This window comes from Anas acuta, chromosome 3 (assembly GCF_963932015.1).
Source record: "Anas acuta chromosome 3, bAnaAcu1.1, whole genome shotgun sequence".
NCBI lineage: Eukaryota > Metazoa > Chordata > Aves > Anseriformes > Anatidae > Anas > Anas acuta.
The window spans coordinates 23514741-23533619 of record NC_088981.1 but is presented as its reverse complement, the minus strand read 5'-3'; the positions used below and the strand labels follow the sequence as shown (position 1 = coordinate 23533619).

Here is an 18879-nt window from a genome sequence, read left to right as displayed (position 1 = left end):
CAAGGTCTTCAGGAGGAAATGGTTGCGCACACCGCCTCTGAGTCTGTCACGGATAATTACACCTGTCTCTCCTCTCAGCTAATCTCCTGCTCCTCCTCAGCTCGGCGGGACCCACGGCTTTCCACACCCCCTTGCCTCCATCGCCAGGAGCGCCCAAAGCCCTGCAGGGGCAGGAGAGGTGAGCGTGGGGCCGGGGCCCCATCCTGCCTGCCAGCACCGCCGGCGCCCAGTGGGAGACGCCTGGCGCCCGGCCCGGCCCAGGGCAGCTTTTGGGAAGCCCCAGCCCGCACACGCGCCCGAGCGCCGGCTGGGTGAAGCTGCCAGGTGCCTCGGGGAAGTGAGGAGGCATTTCTCCAGCACCGCCAGCCCCGTGTGTTTCCCTCCTCATCCAGCCCCTGCCTTCCTCTCTGGCTGGCAGCGCTCATCTCGCACCGTAGCGGAGCGTCGCCAGCATGTAAGAAAAGCAAACAGCAATGTTTTCCCACCTGCCAACGGAAAGCAGCCCAGACTCAAACAGAATGGTGTTTTGCATCCCACTTACTCAAACATAAAATCCCATTTTCCCTCCCATATGAAAGCAGGAAAGCTACGGACAAAGGGTTTCTCGCTTCAGGAAGAGGAAATACCAGAGAGAGCTCTCCAAAGACAACCTGCAGGCTGAACTTTGTAATTAAAAAATTAGGGCACGAGCAGGAATCGATACGCCCTAACAAACACCTCAGCTGTGACCGCGTCTGGGTGCTCCTGCCAGGCGATGCCTGGCTTGGGCACCCTGCCACTTCTGCAGACGCGTGTGGGTGAGTGCAACGGGCGGCACGGTGAGCTGGGCAGTGAGGGCAGGGCCATGCACCTGCCCCGAAAGCACCCAGGACAAGGAGGTGCTGCAAGGAGTGACCCAGCCGGAGGCAAGCAGGGTGGGTGCAGAGCACACAAAGCTCTGCCCACCACCGAGGGTGCCATCAGCACAGCAGGAGTGCTCAAGGAAAGTCGTTCAGCTGTCTAAACACACCCAGACACACAAAACCCCGTGAAGATCCCGGCAGAGGAGAGACAGGCTTGCAGCCATGAACACGAAGATGCTGGCTCTGTCAGCCTCTTGTTAGGGCATTGTGCTGCTGCCCATGAAAACCCTGCTCCCAGCTGTGCTGCAGGACCCAAAACCTGCCCAAAGCGGTGATCCTCGAGCAGCGTGCTGACCTGGGGTGTTTCAAGTCTCTTGGCATGGGGAGGAGCTGAGCCCCCAAGGGTAGGTTGAGATTAGATATTAGGAAGAAATTCTTCCCTCAGAGGGTGGTGAGGCCCTGGCACAGGCTGCCCAGAGAAGCTGTGGGTGCCCCATCCCTGGAGGTGCTCAAGGCCAGACTGGATGGGGCTTTGGGCAGCCTGGCCTGGTGGGAGGTGTCCCTGCACATGGCAGGGGGGTGGAACTGGGTGGGCTTTAATGTCCCTTCCAACCCAAACCATTCTGTGATTCCACCCACCCACCCACTCCCACATCCCTGTGCCTGTCCCACCTGGAGATGGTCACGCTGGGCCTGGCAGGGCTTTTCGCCAGTGCCCTGCCTCCTCAAACAGTGCTGATAGCAGAGAAACAAGGCACCTCCTGCTTTCTATCCCCCATACAGGTTTTGGAGGAACTGGTGCAGCAGAAGACACGAGGCATTTCTCTGGCCTCCAGGAGCTGCTCCTTGGAGAGCACATCATCGCTTAAAAGCCGGGAATATTTATTGGTGGCGAGCAAATATCGATTGCCTGGCCACAGTCATCGACACGTGGTTTTCGGCACCTCCTGAGCCATTTGTCCCCCTCCTGCCGTGGGACACAACACACGGCCCCGGCCCCAAACCCACACAGGCAGACCCAGGCAGAGAACAGCGTTCACCCAACAGGGAAGCTGAGTTCCCCCAGAAAACAGCTGAGTGCCCGCTGTGCGGCTTGGAAAAGATGAATTTCCCTGCTAGCAGCTCGGGCACTTCCACCAGGTGCATGTGGCAGCCGCGGTTTCGTTTGCCCAGAGTGCATTTTACAGCACGAGGGCAATTCCTCAATTAATCGCCAATTAACCGGCAGTGTGCGGCTGGCTCCTGGCAGCTCTCCCCCAACCTGTGCCGGCATCAAACCGTGAGCAAGGCCCTGGGCAGCTGCAATCCCACCACCCTGCAAGCAGCCCCTCGGCAGGAGGGGCAGGGAGGTGAACCAGCACCACCAGGCTTTCTGCAGCCAGCCTTTGGAGGCAGGTAGGTGCTCCTCAAGGTCTTGATTAACCTCATTTTTGCCCTGCTTTAAAGGGAAGAGCGCGTGGCGTGCCACCTGTACGGCAAAGAGAAGCGATGTTGCTTAACCCAGCTGCTCAGTCCCATTGAACAATTTGGTGTGTTTTCAGCAAGCTGTAGACTTATTTGGGCTTTGCAGAAGAAAACCGTCACGTTTTGCCAGCCCAGCCTCACTGATTGTCCCTTTCCAGAAGCTTTAGATAATTATTTGGTCTGATGTTTATCATTTAAAGAGTAATTCATGTGCTAATATGCATAATCCCGCAGCACAGTTTGATTGCAAGATTTTAGCACTACCGTTGAGCTGCATTGTTGGGATTCACTTCTCTCCTCCTTGGATGGGCTCTAATTAGCGCAGTGCCAGGAACTGATTTTCCTGCCTGTTCACAGCACGGAAAGTCTTCGGCAAAAGCTACCAGGGGCAAAATGCTTTGTTCCTCTCCAAACGCTGAGAGAATTTGAACTTGGAATTTCACTGATGGAAGGGAAAATTGGCAAAATGAAAAGCAGTTCGGAGGCAGGTTTTCAGGAAATATTTATGAAAGTTAAAGTATTTTTACACACACACACACACACAGCCCTCCCAGAGTCATCGCTTCAGTGAAGGCACCACAAGCTGGCAACATGTTTGCACTGGGAATTTCCAAATTTGGGGGAGGATGCAGATTCCCTTTCTTGCTCTTGCTTTAATGACACTAAATGAGCAGAAGTTGAAAGCACGCAAAGCAAAGTGGCTGCTTATTCACGGCCTGAGACAGGGCTTTGTACGCCCCAGATCACGGCTGTGCTTTCCAGTCATGCCACAGAAGATGCAATCTCCCTAAAAACCCGGCCTTACTTGTTTGTAAGTTGTAGTTTTTTTTTTCCCAAGCAGTAACACGGCCAGGACAATCCCCACCAGCAGATGATGGGCGTATGGAGGAGCCTACCTACACCACAGCTCTCCCTTGCACCTCACATGGCAGGGGCCATCCATCCACCACCTGACACACAAAAGCAAAAAATAAAGTCAGAAACATTATCACCACCGAGTCATTTCGGATGAGCTGAGACCGAACCCAAACCAGGAGCATTTTCAGCGTGGCAGACATTTTCCCTCGCTTCCAGAAAAGAAAAATATGAGTCAACAGGCTAAAGAAATCGCAGAGACAGGTGGTGGGACATGCTGTGTGGGGTTCAGTATTTGTGCAGTTGCTGTGCTCCTCACACGGGCCTGTTTTAAAATGAACCAAAATACCGCTGGCTGCTCGCGGTTCGTGCACACTCATTGCCTTCAAGACAGTAGAAATCTGTAGCTTTGCCCCCGTGATTTTTATTCGTTTTGAGACAGTTTTGAGAGCTTCTTTGGATTCGTAATAATCAAAGGTTAATGGGAGCTCGTTTCCAGCTGCCTAATGAGAAGTCATGCAAAGTGGGAAAGGAAAACAACTGAACAGCAAACACGTAAACCCTCCCTCTGCACCTCGGCCTGCCTCCTGCTAACGAAGGAAGCCGTATAATTCTCTTATGGCAGGGCACAGCGTTTTCTGGCTGTCTTTCTGCGTGGATGTATGGGTTTGGTTAACAGAAGGTGTATCACTTACATCACTTGGCTAGCGAAGTGACACTTTGGGCAGGGTGTTCTCCTTCGGAACCAGTCTGTCAGCACTAAGGTGTTCAAAACCCAGGATGATCGGATTTGGGTAAAACCCCAAGCACACTTTCACACAGACACACAAAAAGAAGAAATGCCTGTGCTCCAGAAATGCATCCATCGTGCTCTCCACTTCTCTCTACCACATTTTCACCGCCTGGACAAACCATCAGCGGGACTGACCTGGTATTTCTGGGGTAAAGTGATCAGCACACAGTCAGCACCACGGCAGGTCACTTTTGCAGGATGTAAAACAGAAGCAAAAATGCCACTTAGGAGCAGCTACGCAGTTACCTTCATAACGCTGCAGTGGTTTCTTCTCCGTAAAACTAAGGAAAACGTTTTCCCAGCCTGTTTTGTTGCTCTGGTCCTGGTCTCACAACGTGCTCTGCAGCCACTTGGAGCTCCGCACGCTGCTGAAGCGCTTGTTAGTGGCAAGTGACCTGCAGCCGAGGTTGTGGATTCCTATGTTTTGTGAACTACTTGGATTAGGAACGAGGATACAGAATTTGTGAATCATTTTCTGGTTGATTATGAAACACCATATCAGGAGAACTAATTATTTAATTTGAAAACATTCTTAGTAATATATAAAAATATTTGCATTCGAACTTTAAAAGCTTGGAAGCATTTCTGTCAGCTAGAGAAACTTCCAAGCCTTCTTCATCACTGAAGTAAGATCTATTAAAATTTAGCTGGTTTCGGGGTTGCAGATGCACTGCACTGAGTTAACCTCAGATTTGTAATTGAAGGTTTAGAGATAAAGGGGAAGGGAGAGATGGCAGCAGTCCACCCTTGTTTATCTTGTGTAAGCAATTTTTGCCCCAGCCCCGACCAACAGGCTTCTGTCTCCAAACCGCTGTTTCGAAAGGGGAACTTCACATTGCATAAGGAGTCTCTGCATTTTACTTTACCTTCAGTTATGTGGAGAAATACTGCTTTGTCAGGATTTAAGTGCTGCCAACAAGAAGACCTCAGTATGAAGACATCGCTTTGGCCAGGCTGCCGTCTCTCCACGCAGGCTGCTTCCCAGGCAGCGAGGTGTGACACCGAGCTTCTGCCGCCTGATTTTCGGCACCGTTTGTACCGCAGGGTGCCGAGGGTGGTGCTCGCACTCTCCTCCCCTGATGCAGCAGCTGAGGCAATGCTGGCTGCCTGCTCGGCCTCACAGTTCAAGGTCTTGGTTTCACCTGTGATCAGTTTAAGGACTTTTCCCCTACTGGCCACAATCTTTGGTTTCTGCAGACAGCACCTGTAGGTCTCACAGCGAGAAGCTGTGAGCACTGCAGAGCTAGAGGGGAAGAGCAGAGAACATCGCTTCTTCACCAAAACAGCTGCAGGGAAAAACAAAACCAAACGAAACAAACAAACAAAGATAGCTGGGCCAAAAGGAAAATCCACACACACCGAGTTGCTCGTTTTTCTCCACCGATGCCACAATTTCCTGTGCTCCCCCTAACCACAGCCACCACCCCAGTGAAGCGTTCTGCCTCCATTCCTAAAAAAGGCTCAGACCCCCAGTCCCTCTGCCCTTCTCTTTCCGGGTGCTGCTGGTTTTGCTAACACCATCCCAGCAGAAGCCGGCCATCGGGAGCACCAGAGACGGGGCCTCGCTGTGCTCCTGCAAGCAGAGCAGCCGGCAGCAGCCGCTGCATGAGCCCTGGGCTTCGTTATCCCCCCAGGATGTTATTTTGACATTACCTGGCATCCGTGGATGCTTTTGGAAAGGGCGCACAAGGACAACAGCGTTCAGCCCTGGGTTCAATGGGACATTTTCAGCTCGAGCTGCTGACCGGGGTCTAAAGCCCTCTGGCTAACCTCGCGCATCCTTAGTCAGGTGTTTGTGGCACAGCTAAACCCCTCCAAATACATCAAGGAAAAGCCAAACCCATGAGTCTGCAAATGCTGTCGAGGTTTCCAGCAGGGTGCCTGCCTTCGGGGCACCGCCAGCACCGCCCCACGCAGCGGTCCCGACGCAGGGGCTCTGCCCACGGAGTTTGCCTCAATGTTTGCTTCTGCTGCTTTCCTGGTGCTTGGGAAAAGAAAACTGGGACGTCGTGGTGCCGGGTGGCATTCCACCCCCGGGCTGCAGCATATGGAGCAGACACCTCCTTTTTCGTGACAGCTTGCCAGCTAACGCGCCTAGGTCTCTGCCGCGCGCTCACCGTGTGCGGGGAGGTTTTCAGGGAAACGAAACCCATGGCTACTGAGGCTGGCTAATAGTGCTGGTGGTAGTTAAACACAGTCCTTTATTTCTTTTAACAGTGCAAGAGGAAGAGCTAATTCCCTCCATCTGCAGCGGGCTGGGGAGGAGGCCTGGAGCATCCCAGGACCCGGGTGCCAGGCTGTGCCTCCGGTCCGTGCTGGTTAACACCAAAATCTCGAGGCTCTAAGCCCCACATGCAGCATTTCTCCTCAGGCCCTAAGGAATTCACCCGGCAGCTCCGGCGGGGCAGAGGGAGCCGAAGGGGCCGGCAACACAAGCACAAATGCAGGAAACCCAGCAGGTTGCACGTCCTGTCCCACGGCATCGCCGCGGCTATTCTGGGCTGGCGTGAGGAAAGCCGTGGGGGGCCTACAGCACGGCGGCCAGAAACGGGGCTGCCTTGAGGAGAGGGGAACAAAGCACAGCCACGCACAGCCCCTGGGGCATCGGCCCCTCGGGTGGGGAAGCAGCACCGGGGAGATGTCCCGGGAGCTGCGTCTGGTCCCCGAGGTGGCCATGCGACCACCCAGGGGAGCAGGTCACGGTCTAGGAGCAGCACGGGTAAAGGCAAAGGCAAGATGTAGGCCTGAGGCTTCCCTTCCCGTTAATTAAAAATCCCCTCATTAGCATGGAGGAGAGGAGAGGAGAGGAGAGGAGAGGAGAGGAGAGGAGAGGAGAGGAGAGGAGAGGAGAGGAGAGGAGAGGAGAGGAGAGGAGAGGAGAGGAGAGGAGAGGAGAGGAGAGGAGAGGAGAGGAGAGGAGAGGAGAGCAGAGCAGAGCAGAGCAGAGCAGAGCAGAGGAGTTGCTGAAGTCGCACCAAGCTCTCGAGCAGCTCGCGGCAGATACAAGTCCTGCCCCCTCAGTGATATTCCTGGCAGCTGCATGTTTCTGCAGTCGGTGCTTTTCTCCCAACAGAGGTGACAGGCCGCAGTGTTTCCAAACTGAAACAAATGGAGCTGAAAAACACCGAAGCATCTTCTGTCCTTGGGCAGCTCCGCTCCAAAGATTTTGAAACCAACTATAGCAGGACAGGCGTCTGTTAGCAAAGCCGCTTTATTGACCCGTGCGTTAGGTAATTAACAACTGCCAACTAACAGCACAGGACAATTTTTTCGTTCCTTTCCAAGGCTATTCTTCTTAGGAAAAAAAGTGCATTTTGCATGATTGCAGTTAACTCTTCGAGTATCAGAACCCAGCAACTATTCGTGTAATCGCAGCAGGAGCCCAGGTGGTCGGAGGGCACCACCTGACAGCCCGTGTTTTAACTCCTCTCCTCCTCGTACTTGCTTCTGAGATTCCGGGTGAGCATGAAAGCGCACTGCGACTTGTCAATTCCTTCCTAAGGACTGAGCTAAGGAGGAAATCCCAGCTAACAGTACTTGACATTCAAGAGCTCCATGTATTTGCTCAGGACTTTCAGTACTTCATGAAAAAAAAAAATAAAAAAATAAAAAAAATAAAGTTATAACATTAGCATTTATTTAAAAGGAAGCCAAAATGCAATTTCAGCAATGAAATCTGGCTACGCCAATTATATTTCAGCATTGTTCTGAAACAAGATCCAGGACATGAGAAAAAAAAAAAAAGCGAAATTAATCCCACGTGCTTTGGGGAGACATGAAATGTATTTTTCAGTAGTGTGGTTTTGTTCTTAAGCCACGGAGATAACGTAGCAAATGCGAAAAAATCTGAATGTGAGCCTGCTAAAACACGGTGCTGCACCTCGGAGGCAGTCAGCAGCACGGAGCAAAGGTCAGAGGGAATCAGACCTCCCGTTATCAGCAGAGCTACATTTGATTTGGAAAATTGTCAAGCCTGCCTTTAGCTCAGGCAGACGGAGCATCCGCCTCTTCCTATCCGGCAAGGAAAAAGCCAAAATTAATACAGAGCCGGACAACTAAAACACATATCTGAAAAGGGAGTAGCCGATGCCTTGCTATGAAGCTAAAATAGTCTGAGCCTATTTATCTGCTTTTAAAAATAGTTGGCAGTGCTCCCCGCGCGGATCCCGGGCCATCCAGCTGCACGGCTCACCCCCTCGGCCCCCGGCTCTCCATAGCTGAAGAGATTAGAAGGTGCAGCCCAAGGGGGGCAGGGGAAGGAGAATGGCAGGAATCTTTATCCCTCCTCCCCAAACCCCAGCACTCGGTGTTTCATAAACCCAGACGCCCAGACGTCAGGAGCACAGAGCAGCATCAGTTTGGCTCAACTTGTTAACCGGCCGTGGGATGCTCGGTGGGCTTCTCTTTTGGGAGAGTGGGTGAAAGGAGTGAGCCCTGCTATAACCCTGGAAGTTAAAATGAAGTGAGTTTGTAGAAACACCAAAATGCTTCTGATTGTAAAACACCCATATAATCCAGTAACTTCCAGCCGTTCTCCAAGAGACAGGCTGTACCGGCAGCAGCTTTGGACTCACTCCTGCGAGTAATTCCTCGCATGCAAGTAACTACTCGTCAGCCCGATGAAACGATTCATGAAAGCAGAAATTCGCAGGACTGAGCCCTTGCCATGACTTTTGGGGAGCCGCAAGTTGGAGCTAGTCTTGCCTTTTACATAACTACGTGTGCATCCATGCTGAATACCGTGAGGCAGCAATAAGAGATATCACCAAAAGCCTAGAGTGGATGCTGCACACTGCCGAGCCCAAAGCGATAAGGAGCTCTGCAGACGTGAGTTACTCTGCTGAAAAGAGCGAGTTTCAGTGAACTGTGATGAGCGCAGTGAGCGCCCCGATTAGTTCTGCCCCCCAAGCAGCAGGTTTCCGGATGAGATATGAACTAAACACAAAATCTTTCACCCAGCGACGTTTGGCACATCTCTGAGACATTTAATCAGAAGCATAAACAATCCAGACACCGAAATACAAACCGATTTTGCCTTAAAATCAGCGTTCCGTTTCTTTTTATTTTAAAAATTCAGGAATGTGATACACAATACAATCAGCTCCCCACCACTGCAGTGTTCACTCACATGAGATTCGCTAGTTTCATGCTTTGTGGAAAAAAAAAAAAAAAAAAGACAGATTGCGCAGTGGTTTTGAATGCTCCTGGTATGCTGGAACCACAATCTTCGGGATAAAGCCGGTCTGTGTAACCACAGACAGGTCAGGTGAAAAAAAATCAAGCTGCACTGCAAGGTAGGAGGCTGAGGCTGGGTCAAATACAGCCAGGAAGAACCCCAAAATTGCGTTCCTGCTGCTGCACAGCCACCTGACCTGACTGTATGCCTTCGGTGAATTGACCACTGAGGGCTGGAGAGACTGGAGGGCCCCGTTACCACCAGCTGGTGCTGGTCCTGCTCGCAGCACGCCGCAGGACAAAGAGGCCGCACGGCTCCCCCTCCTGCCCCCTCATCACCATCATCACATTCGTATCCTGTCCCGATAATAAAAATAACGCGGGGGAGAGCTTCTTGTCTTTTCAGCTAGCCATTGCCTGCAATGGACACAGTAATAGAAAAATATGACTTCTGGCACAAAAAAAGATTAAATAGTTACAGTGGAATTAGTGAGCACAATTCCAGCTACGCAGATGCATTTACAGAGACCGTCAGCCAATGGTGGCAACCGCCACGACTTAAGGGTTGCTCTCTTTCTGTAAAAGCAACAGGAGAGAAGTAACTCAGGCTTGTCAGTGCTACAATGGGGATTTTTGGTGATTTTTCTTTTTTTTTTTTTTTTTAAATAAACTAAAGAGCAGTAGTATTTATATGGCGCGTTAGTGATATACAGCAGGACCTCAAAAATTCATACTAATGACTGAGACCAACTTTAAACTAGCAAGCAAAATAATTAGTGAAAGTTTACCATAAAAAGCAAGGACACATTTCAAAAAAAAAATAGTACTTTGTTCGTTTCAAAATTTACTTGGATAATACTTTGTAGGATACTAGCAGTGGTAGCATATTTTGCAAACGTAGTCTCATACAAGATCTCAGTTAACAGTCAACTCTAGATCATATACAGGTAACAGGAGAAAGCGTCAAGGTAACCCAGACAAAACAAACCCAGGTATAAATAGCATATTAGCACATTTCAGTCAGTTCAGGAGACTGTACAACCAGCGTGACCACGGAAGCGGCCCCACAATGCTGACACCAGTGGGGCACAGCGCTGGGCTGAGGGGACGCAGTCACGCATCCCATGGATGCACCTCCCCAGAAAGAGGTGGGGGGCACCCCAAAGGCACCAGCCCCAAGCTAACCAAGCCCCCGAGAACCCCCTGGGGCCGAGCACCACAGGGCTCAGCCCCGCTACTCTTCTGCCTTGGCGCCCGGTGCTCGGCCAAGGTGCAGGGAGCGAGGCCAGGCAGCCGCGCGGGTACCGCACAACACCGGTAACCCACCCGTGGATAATCGAGAGTTGACTGCAGTGCTCTGCTGAGAAGTTCGGTAAGACTACTGGCACAACCCGGGTGTGATGAGCAGCAGGCTCTTCTGAACTACGTGTGAGCAGTTATCATACAAGATGCGCAGTAGAAATGCGAACTAGCAAGGTGTTCTGTATCTGGAGGCAAAGCTACATTCCCTTCACTAGCAAAACATTCTTTTAAAAAAATCTACATTTAAATACTGTTGAAAACCTGAAAACCACAGCATCAAAGAATTTTGTAAGGCCAAGACTATCCTCAGTTCCCTCTGGTGTGCCAAGGTATTGCAATACATTTGCAGGAGTAAACACAAAGTAATTTAGTATCTCGTACTCCTTCCAGCGCCCTCCAGTAACAGATCTCAGTGTTCCTCACGCAAGAGTTAAGCCTCACAACACCCCTGTGAGGTAGGTATTATCCCCATTGTAGGACGGGGAAACTGAGGCAGAGTGTTTATCTGACATGTCCAGAGTCATACAGCAAACAGTGGAAGAAGTGAGCTGCTTTCCAGTTTGGAGCACGGGAGCAGTCAATTCATCACAAGCCATTATTTCCCACACACAGCTTCCAGGTGGATCAGAAGGGTCAGGGTTTTAGCCCAGATTCCTTTCCTCTTCAGCTCTCATCCAGTCTCTGCCAAACTCCCAGTCCACGGGCCAGCTTCTCTTCTGTTAAGGTGTAAGTTGGCAGCACACTGTAACAGCTTCGTTAGAGCCAGTTGTCAGTTAACTGATTTAACATCTTAAACCATAGAATCAGATACCTGCAAGTGAAAATTCGTGATACACGTCTCGGAAAGTGAAATACAGTGAGTGAAATCCCACTCCCCCAGACACTTCAGCAGAAGTCAGTGGGACGCTCCCGAGGGTGCGGCGGAGATGGGGACTGCAGTCACTGCAGGTGCTCACAGACACTCAACGACCAGCAAAACGCATCGCCGAGTCACTTCGCACGGAGGCGACCATCATTGCTTTTGAAAAACATGAGTTACACTGTCAGTGCTCGACAAACTTTCCCCCCACAGAGCTCTTACTGACATAACCAAGGAATTATTTATTACCAGCAGAGCATCAGTTAAAGTTGAAGCCCCAGCTCTTCGTTCCTAGCACTGAGTCAAATATTCTTTAAGCTCGAGGACTTCTATGATGAGACACAACATGGAAATAATGAAAAACACCAGAAAATACATAAAATATTGAAGTATGCGTTACTTTATCTGCCAGTCTCACATCTTGATCACAGAGCAGTATACAGTAGCTTGAACTTCCATTTCGATAAAAACCCTTTCACATCTGATATTGTCACAGGCAGTTACCTTCTTTACCTCGCTACCTTACCAGAAAAACCGGGGACAGCTTCTAATGATCATATGATGCTTCCTTTAAAATATGCTATACGATAAATTTGTTAGAAAAACCTTCACATTTTTTTATTATATAGGTTTAAGAAAAATATGTGAAACTGACAAAGTGGTTTCCAGTTTTAAGTAGTTATATCTTTAAAAACGTTCTATCAACTTTGGTTTCCTTAGGGCTTCTAAATAAACAATATATTAAAATATCTACAAATCAAATATTAAAGGAAAGAGCAGGTCCAAGAAATTTGCAATACAATCGAGTTCCTATATGCTTATCCCTCAGATACCTTTTCGCTGGAAAGAAAAAAGTAGTTTGAAGAACAACAAAAAGTGTCTCGGCTGAAATGCTGGAACTGGTTTTCTGACGTTGTTACAGCATCGGTGCACTTTCTGTCTGTCTCAGTACAAAGCCAGCACAAATATTGTATCATGACAGTGACATTATGTTCTTTGAAACAAGCATTCTAGGTTTAGCAGTATGACGAGAACAAGGACTTCAGCAATTACACTACTTGGCAAAATTGTGTCTCCAACATCTGCCTCTTCCTCCTGCAACGCAGCTGTTGTCAAAGTCACCACAACTCGGGCAGCAGCACCCCGGGAGTTACAATGACGACTCAAACTGCTCGTTTTGATCGGTGTTTGCCTCTAGCTTCACTGAAGGAACACTCTCCGATTTAGTCCTTCTGGTTTTGTTATGCGGGAATTCAATGACAACCTCTGAGCAAGAAATACTAAGCGAGGAAGATTTTTCCGTCTTCTTTCCCGTACTGTCTTCCACTGCTCCGCAGCACTGCTTCAAAGCACACTGAGTTCTGCAAGGAAACTCGCATTTCCCTCTCCCTGATTCGGAGCCAACGCTGGCAAACTCGGGCTGAATGGTCGTCGCGTGGATCCCTTCGTCGTGAAAGATCTCCTTGATGCGCTTTGCCACCATCATGTAGGTGGAAGGGTCGGGGCACTTGATGTGAGCAGTGCCGATGATCCGGCTCCCCGCCAGCTGCCAGATGTGTAATTCGTGGACTGCTTCGACTCCTTCGAGGGTGCGTAGCTTTGAGTTCAAAGAATGCACATCTATTTGTTTGGGAACAGTCTGCAGAAGTATAAGGGCCGACTCCCTCAGTAACGGGTAGGTTGTGTAAAGGAGTATGCAAACCATAATCAAACAAAGGACAGGATCTAAGTACAGCAACCAGCAGGGCCCCGCCACCGTAACGCTCTCCTGCTCAGACTTGTTGGCTCTGCCAAGTGTTGGGGCTAGGGTAGCGTTCTCCATGCAGTGGTTATTGACGCAGGGATTAATGCAGGGCCCATCTTTGGGGCACGGATTCCACAAGCTGTAGAAGAGCAAGGCATTCACTACCACAATTACCGAACCTAAGGCATCTCCAAAAACATGCAGAAATACTCCACGCATGTTAAGCTGCGCGCTGGAGTCTTCTTCCACCTCCTCTACGTCCAGAGGATAATGGCCAGCATTCCCATTCACTTGTAGGTCAGCCGCGTCGTCTTTCACATCACCTGACAAGAAAGCAGCGCAACGATTAGCCACATGGTCCCACACCACACGTTACCACAATTCTGTATAAAACAGGAACCAATGAGAAGCTTGCCCCAAAAAACAAGCATCTCGACCCATAGCATTCAGCAACGTTTCCCCTGGCTGAGAAACGTTCAGTTGTTCCAATAAGCAATCCACAGTCTCAAAGGTAATCGCTCGTACACGGCGTTTAAAGGTGTCGAGTGGCCAAGTATGAAGCTGAATGCATTTTGTTTTACCAAAGGCTGTTTTCACATTTTCCAGTTGTTTAACCATCACTGTTTGTTTCTTAAAACCACACGCAGACTTGCAGAACACATACATACAAGCTGTTCAGTAGCTAACTAACTGATATTTGCTTCCTCTTCTGAAAAGCCAGGAGAATGCTGGCTGAGAGTTACATTACTAAAATCTCTCTTGAACCATAGGAGTGCATTTCTATTTAATATCACATTTTATGAGGCCAGAAGCTCAAAAGCAGTATGGCTACTGCTTCATTGTCACTTTTTTTCTTTTCAGGTTGAGTGGTTCATTTCCAAAAGACTTCTGAAGCCAAGGAAGAGGGAGCTTCCCTGAGATGGCGCATGCAGCCAGCCGAACTGTGAGGTACCACGAGCTGAGCTTTTGGGTCTAAAAGGCAGAATTTATCAGCAGCATTAACTCCAGGACAGTACACGCTACCACTTACATTCTCAGAGGCTACAAACTAGTGTATTTGTATTCTGGTGTACCTGAAAACACATTTTCAGTACTTTTCTTCAAGCAACTTATAGCTGTTGAGTGGCATATAGCTGCTGATGCCCAAAGCCATGTAATTAGCAAATGAACATTTCAGTGCCCTCCTTTGTCAAAATCAGCTGTGATATTACCACTGCACCACACCTCGCTAGCTATATAAGAGCAAAGGTACGTCCCATTACGAAGAGGTAGCATGAAATTTTGGGGAAAAAAAATACATTTTGCAAACTTCACAACTGAAACCAGTGTATAAGTTGGACCTCTCGTGCTTCTTCAGGAGATCTTTGGACAGCAAACTCTCAGTGTCAAAGAAATGTAACGAGCATTGGTCACGGGCCTGACCAAGTACAACGAGGAGCGCTTACTGCTTCCATGGTCATTCAGTTCAGAGCTTTGTAAACATTAACATGTTAGTATGACCTCCGGCTTCTGCCACTCTGCTCTCATGACTGTAATTCTGCCATCATAAAAGTGTCTGCAGGCTCTCTCCTCCCCAGAGAGGAGGTAGGCTCCTACAGGGACTGAGCAGGACAGTCCCGAGCCCCAGGCTCGTTTTGTTGGGCTCCACACGTCGTCCCAGGCTCCAGCTCCGTTTTGCACACAACTTATAGAAGTTATTAAGTATGGAAATGTTCCTGAGGCCAGCAATTTTCCAGAGAAATTAATAAATTAGAGGAAAACAGCTCAGGTTACAGAGTTCAGACCTCAGTGTCCACAATGAGAGCAAGGAGAGGCCCTCTCCTGGAAGCGCTGCAACGCAAGGAGATCTGGAGAGTCTCATCCACAAGGGGCAGAAAACGGGAAGCGTGGCTCCAGAAAGCGCCAGTCTTTTTAAGGGTAAATGTGCCAATTGGAATTTTGATTCGTTTTAATCTACCTGTACCCGCGCAAGCCCGGCCCCTAAGGCTATCGCTAGGTTTCCAGGTCAGCCCCGGGAGAGGAGGGTCCACCCCACCCCGGCTCCAGCAGAGGCAGGCACAGCACCCCTCACCGCTACCTCGTCCCCGGGGCAGCGGTGAATAACCCCAGCCATTGCATAACCATGACATGGCAGAGCAGGAAACATAAACTCACTTTAAAGATTCTCTGTGACCAAAATTACGCCCCATTACTTCCTAAGCACCCACAACCAATTACCTTTTGTTGCCAGGACATCCACGGGACGTCCCGGACACGCTACCCCAAAACGGGACGCATTTTAATCCACACTACAAGTCAATCTCTTAGCCTACAACCAGGCAAGAAGGTAGCTAAAAGCACAATTTATGTTTCAACAAAGCCAAGATATCAATTAGATCAACGGCTAAATGAGTTTTACATTGTTTAAAACTAATTATTAAGATACCTTTGTTGGGACTAACACAACATTAAGAGATTATTATGTGGTCAAGAAAATAGCGTAATGCATTCAGGGGAACTTTCCTATCCTCTTGTAAAACCTATCTTTTCTAAACCAGCAGAACGCTAGAGAATAAAAAGAAGGAAAAGAGAAATAAACAGAGAAACTGCAAGTTTCTCACATGTGGACTGGAACATCTGAAATACCGAAACTGTAGCAAAGTTCACTCCAAGGAAGAAAGCTCAGTGTAAGCTAAACCAGCGGTGTCCTGACGCTGCCCTGGAAATAAAGGAGGGACGCGGGTCTGAGGACTGAACCCTTTCCTCCCTGTCACTGGGATGCCACACGACTGAGGCTGAGAAGTGGCAAACGCACAGAGGACTTGGCTTAGACCAAGTGACTTCCACATAAAGCACCCAGGCTTCTACAGCTGTTAAAAACAACAACCCAAGGAACTCCCTCCCACAAAAAAGGCAGTTTAGTCAGCATTGGGAAGGGAAGCTTTAATTTTTTGCTCTGCACACAAGGGAGCGGGGAGCTGCCTGCTATGGACAGCTGAAGGAAACTAACTCCAAGAGACCACGTGTGTGCCCTGACACCAGCTCTGCATTCAGCACCTATCGCACCACTTCCCCAGGTCTGGCTGGCAGTTTCCAAGAGTTTCTCCTTCCAACACGCATGTCACCAAGAAGTACAACACCACAGTGCAAACAGTGTGCTGTGTCCCAAGGGAGAGCCCCTCGGGCAGCTCAGAAGCCACCCCGTGGAGGGGTCTGGCTGTCAGGAGCACGGTGCTGAGCTGCGCCGGGGCTGATGCACGGCCAGTTCGGGAGGCGTCAGGGTAACACTGTGTGACAGCTGGTGTCGCTAGGTGAAAAGCACCCGCTGTGTGCCCTCACGGCCAGCCCCAGCTTCTCCCAGGGGAGACCGCTTCACCCTGAGGCTCCTTCACGCTCTCACCTGTCCGCACGACAAAGGCACAATGCGAGGCGCTCCTTTTAGCGCCCGGGGAGAAGGTTTTGGGTAGGGCTGCCACTGCTCACTGCCCTTTCCCATGGGGACAGGTGGGTGGTCCCCACGGAGCTTGTGCCGGGGGGCACGAGGACACCCACCGGGACACCCACCGCCACCCTCACGCTGCCTTCCCCCCTGGGGGCTTACCCAGCTTCTCCTGGCCGACCCCGTTGGAGCTGCTGCAGTTCTCCACCAAGGTGCTGGTCTCCTCCCGGTGCAGCGCGGCCTCCCCGTCCCCGGGGGGCTGCTCGGGCTTGGCTCCGCCGCCCAGCCGGGGGTGCCGGCCGCCGCCGCCGTGCGAGTGGCCGTGTCCGTGGGCATGGCCGTGCCCGCCGGCGCCGTGGTGGTTGAAGAGGCAGAGCCCCAGCAGGTTGACCACCAGCCCCGCCACCCCCACGGCGATGACCACCAGCGGCTGCTGGATCTCGTGGGGCTCGGTGAAGCGCTCGATGGCCTCCAGCAGGATGGTGAAGCAGAGGGCGGTGAGGAAGACGGCGTTGACCAGGGCGCCCATCACCTCGGCGCGCACCCAGCCGAAGGTGTTCTTCTTGGTGGCGCGGGTGCGCTGGGCGAAGCGCACGGCCACCAGCGCCACCACCAGCGCCATGACGTCGGACAGCATGTGGAACGAGTCGGACAGCATGGCCAGCGAGGCCGTCAGGCGGCTCACCGCCACCTCCAGCACGAAGAAGAGGAAGGTGAGCCCCAGCATGCACAGCAGCCGCGCGCGACGCTGCTGCCACCACCACCGCCGCCGCCGACGCCCCCCCGACACCGCCGCCGCCGCCGCCGCCGCCATCCCGCCGCGCCGGGGGGCTCCCGGCCCCGAGGGGAGGACGCGGAGCGCGGAGCCCAGCGCGGCCCGACCCGGCCCCGGCCCCGAGCGCGGCCCCGGCCCCGGCCCCGCCGCCGCTCCCTGCCGCGGCGCCGGGCGAGCAAACTTTGCACCCGAGCCCCCTCACTCTTTCCACACGGAACCCGAGCCGGCCCGGACACGCCCCCCCGCCCGCTGCCCATTGGCTGACGGCGACGCCCACTCCCGCCCCCGCCGCCCGCCTCGCTCGCCATTGGCCGGCGCCGCCTCGCGACGGGCCGGCCCCGCCCCGCCCGCCGCGCCCTCAAGAGGAGCGGTGGGAGGGCGGGGCGCCGCGTGACGTCCCCCCCGCGCCGGGGGAGTCCATTGGCTGCGGCGCCTCGGCCGCGCCCCCCCCGCGTCGCCGGCCACGCCCCGCGGCGAGCGGGACTCGTGCAAAAGGTGCGCGGCTCCACACGGCCCGGCCGGCGGGCGGGGCGGGGGGCTCCGTGACGTCACGCGCGGCCGTTACCCGCCCGGCGGCTCCCCTCAGGGAGGGCTGAGGCGAGGCTGGCCCCGCACAGCCAGACCCGCACTGTGCGGGGCTTACAGCGTGTTAAACATAACGTGTGTTAAACATAACGTGTGTTATACATAACGTATATAACATGTACAGAACGGGTATAGTGTATAACACCAGTAACACTTAACACATCTATAACATACAACATCCATATCACATATAACACCTATAACATATATAGCACATGTAACACCTATAACACATAACACCCATAACACATATAACACCCATAACACCTATAACACATATAATACCCATAACACGTGTGACTCCTATAACACCTATAACATCCACAATGTATATAAATGGGCATTCACACATAACAGATTTCCTAAGAAGGGGGTAATTTTGCTCAAGAAAGCTGTAATGTAGCAAAAGCTACATTCGGGCGCTAATAAATCACTATAAATTTTATTGAATTTGCTGTAGACAAGGGCAGACAAGGGAAAATGATCTCCTGAGACATCTGGGGAAAAAACAGATAAATGTAATTACAAAAAAAGGCAGGGTTGATTCCTTCCTTCACCGGCGGCGTTGCAGGGGGCCAGCAAACGTGGCAGCAAGAGACAGGGTGCCCGAGAGTATCCGCGGGTGGGAAATGAAGGGAGAGGACACCAGCAGCCACCGCTGTGTGTGTGGAGGCAGTGAGGCCGGTGCTCTGACAAGGAGATGTAGCAAGACTGCCAGGGCCTGTTACTGTACGGAGGCAGAGGTTCAGGGTCTGTGCAGAGGTTTCTGACAGCTGGAGAGCACGACAAGGCGGTCACGCTACCACACGGGAGGAGTATCAACAGGCCCAACAGACCGGTAGTTCAGGACCGGCTTACGCTGGCCTCAGCAGTCCCAGCAAGTCCACATCTGTCCACCATGTCTTTCTGGTCTTTGTGCGCCGTCTCCTCCTCACTTACACTGCACTGTTGTGCTCTTTACGTTACAGGCACAGGTTGGGCACCACAGGCACTGCTCTACTGCCCTATGACCCTGAGCTGTATCTGCTGTGAGATTGTTCATGTGTCAAAATCTAGGTCTGCTCTGT

At 51.6% G+C, this 18879-nt stretch overlaps 1 protein-coding gene and 1 long non-coding RNA gene across 4 annotated transcripts; both read right to left on the bottom strand.

The window, feature by feature from the left end:
* Positions 1–2142: 2142 nt before the first annotated feature.
* LOC137853607 (uncharacterized) lies at positions 2143–5540 on the bottom strand. 3 transcript variants are annotated; one of them, XR_011094593.1, is made up of 2 exons: positions 4821–5540; positions 2143–4388 (listed from the first exon to the last, which is right to left on the bottom strand). It is a non-coding gene; the product is annotated as an uncharacterized lncRNA (long non-coding RNA). The 3 variants fall into 3 exon arrangements; XR_011094591.1 differs by having other exon boundaries at positions 2143–4385; XR_011094592.1 differs by having other exon boundaries at positions 2143–4349.
* A 3378-nt stretch (positions 5541–8918) lies between these two features.
* Positions 8919–17438, bottom strand: SLC30A1 (solute carrier family 30 member 1). Its single transcript, XM_068676127.1, has 2 exons — positions 16615–17438; positions 8919–13357 (listed from the first exon to the last, which is right to left on the bottom strand). Exons 1-2 carry the CDS (start codon positions 17264–17266, stop codon positions 12441–12443), a joined length of 1569 nt encoding a protein of 522 aa, XP_068532228.1. The 5' UTR covers positions 17267–17438; the 3' UTR covers positions 8919–12440.
* Between the last annotated feature and the right edge of the window lie 1441 nt (positions 17439–18879).

Bases quoted from the DNA above. Each gene is read 5' to 3' on its own strand.
- SLC30A1 (XM_068676127.1), bottom strand. From the start codon at position 17,266: ATGGCGGCGGCGGCGGCGGCGGCGGTGTCGGGGGGGCGTCGGCGGCGG. The intron at 13,358-16,614 runs GTAAGCCCCCAG...CTTTCTTGTCAG, and splicing joins GGTCGGCCAGGAGAAGCTGG to GTGATGTGAAAGACGACGCG.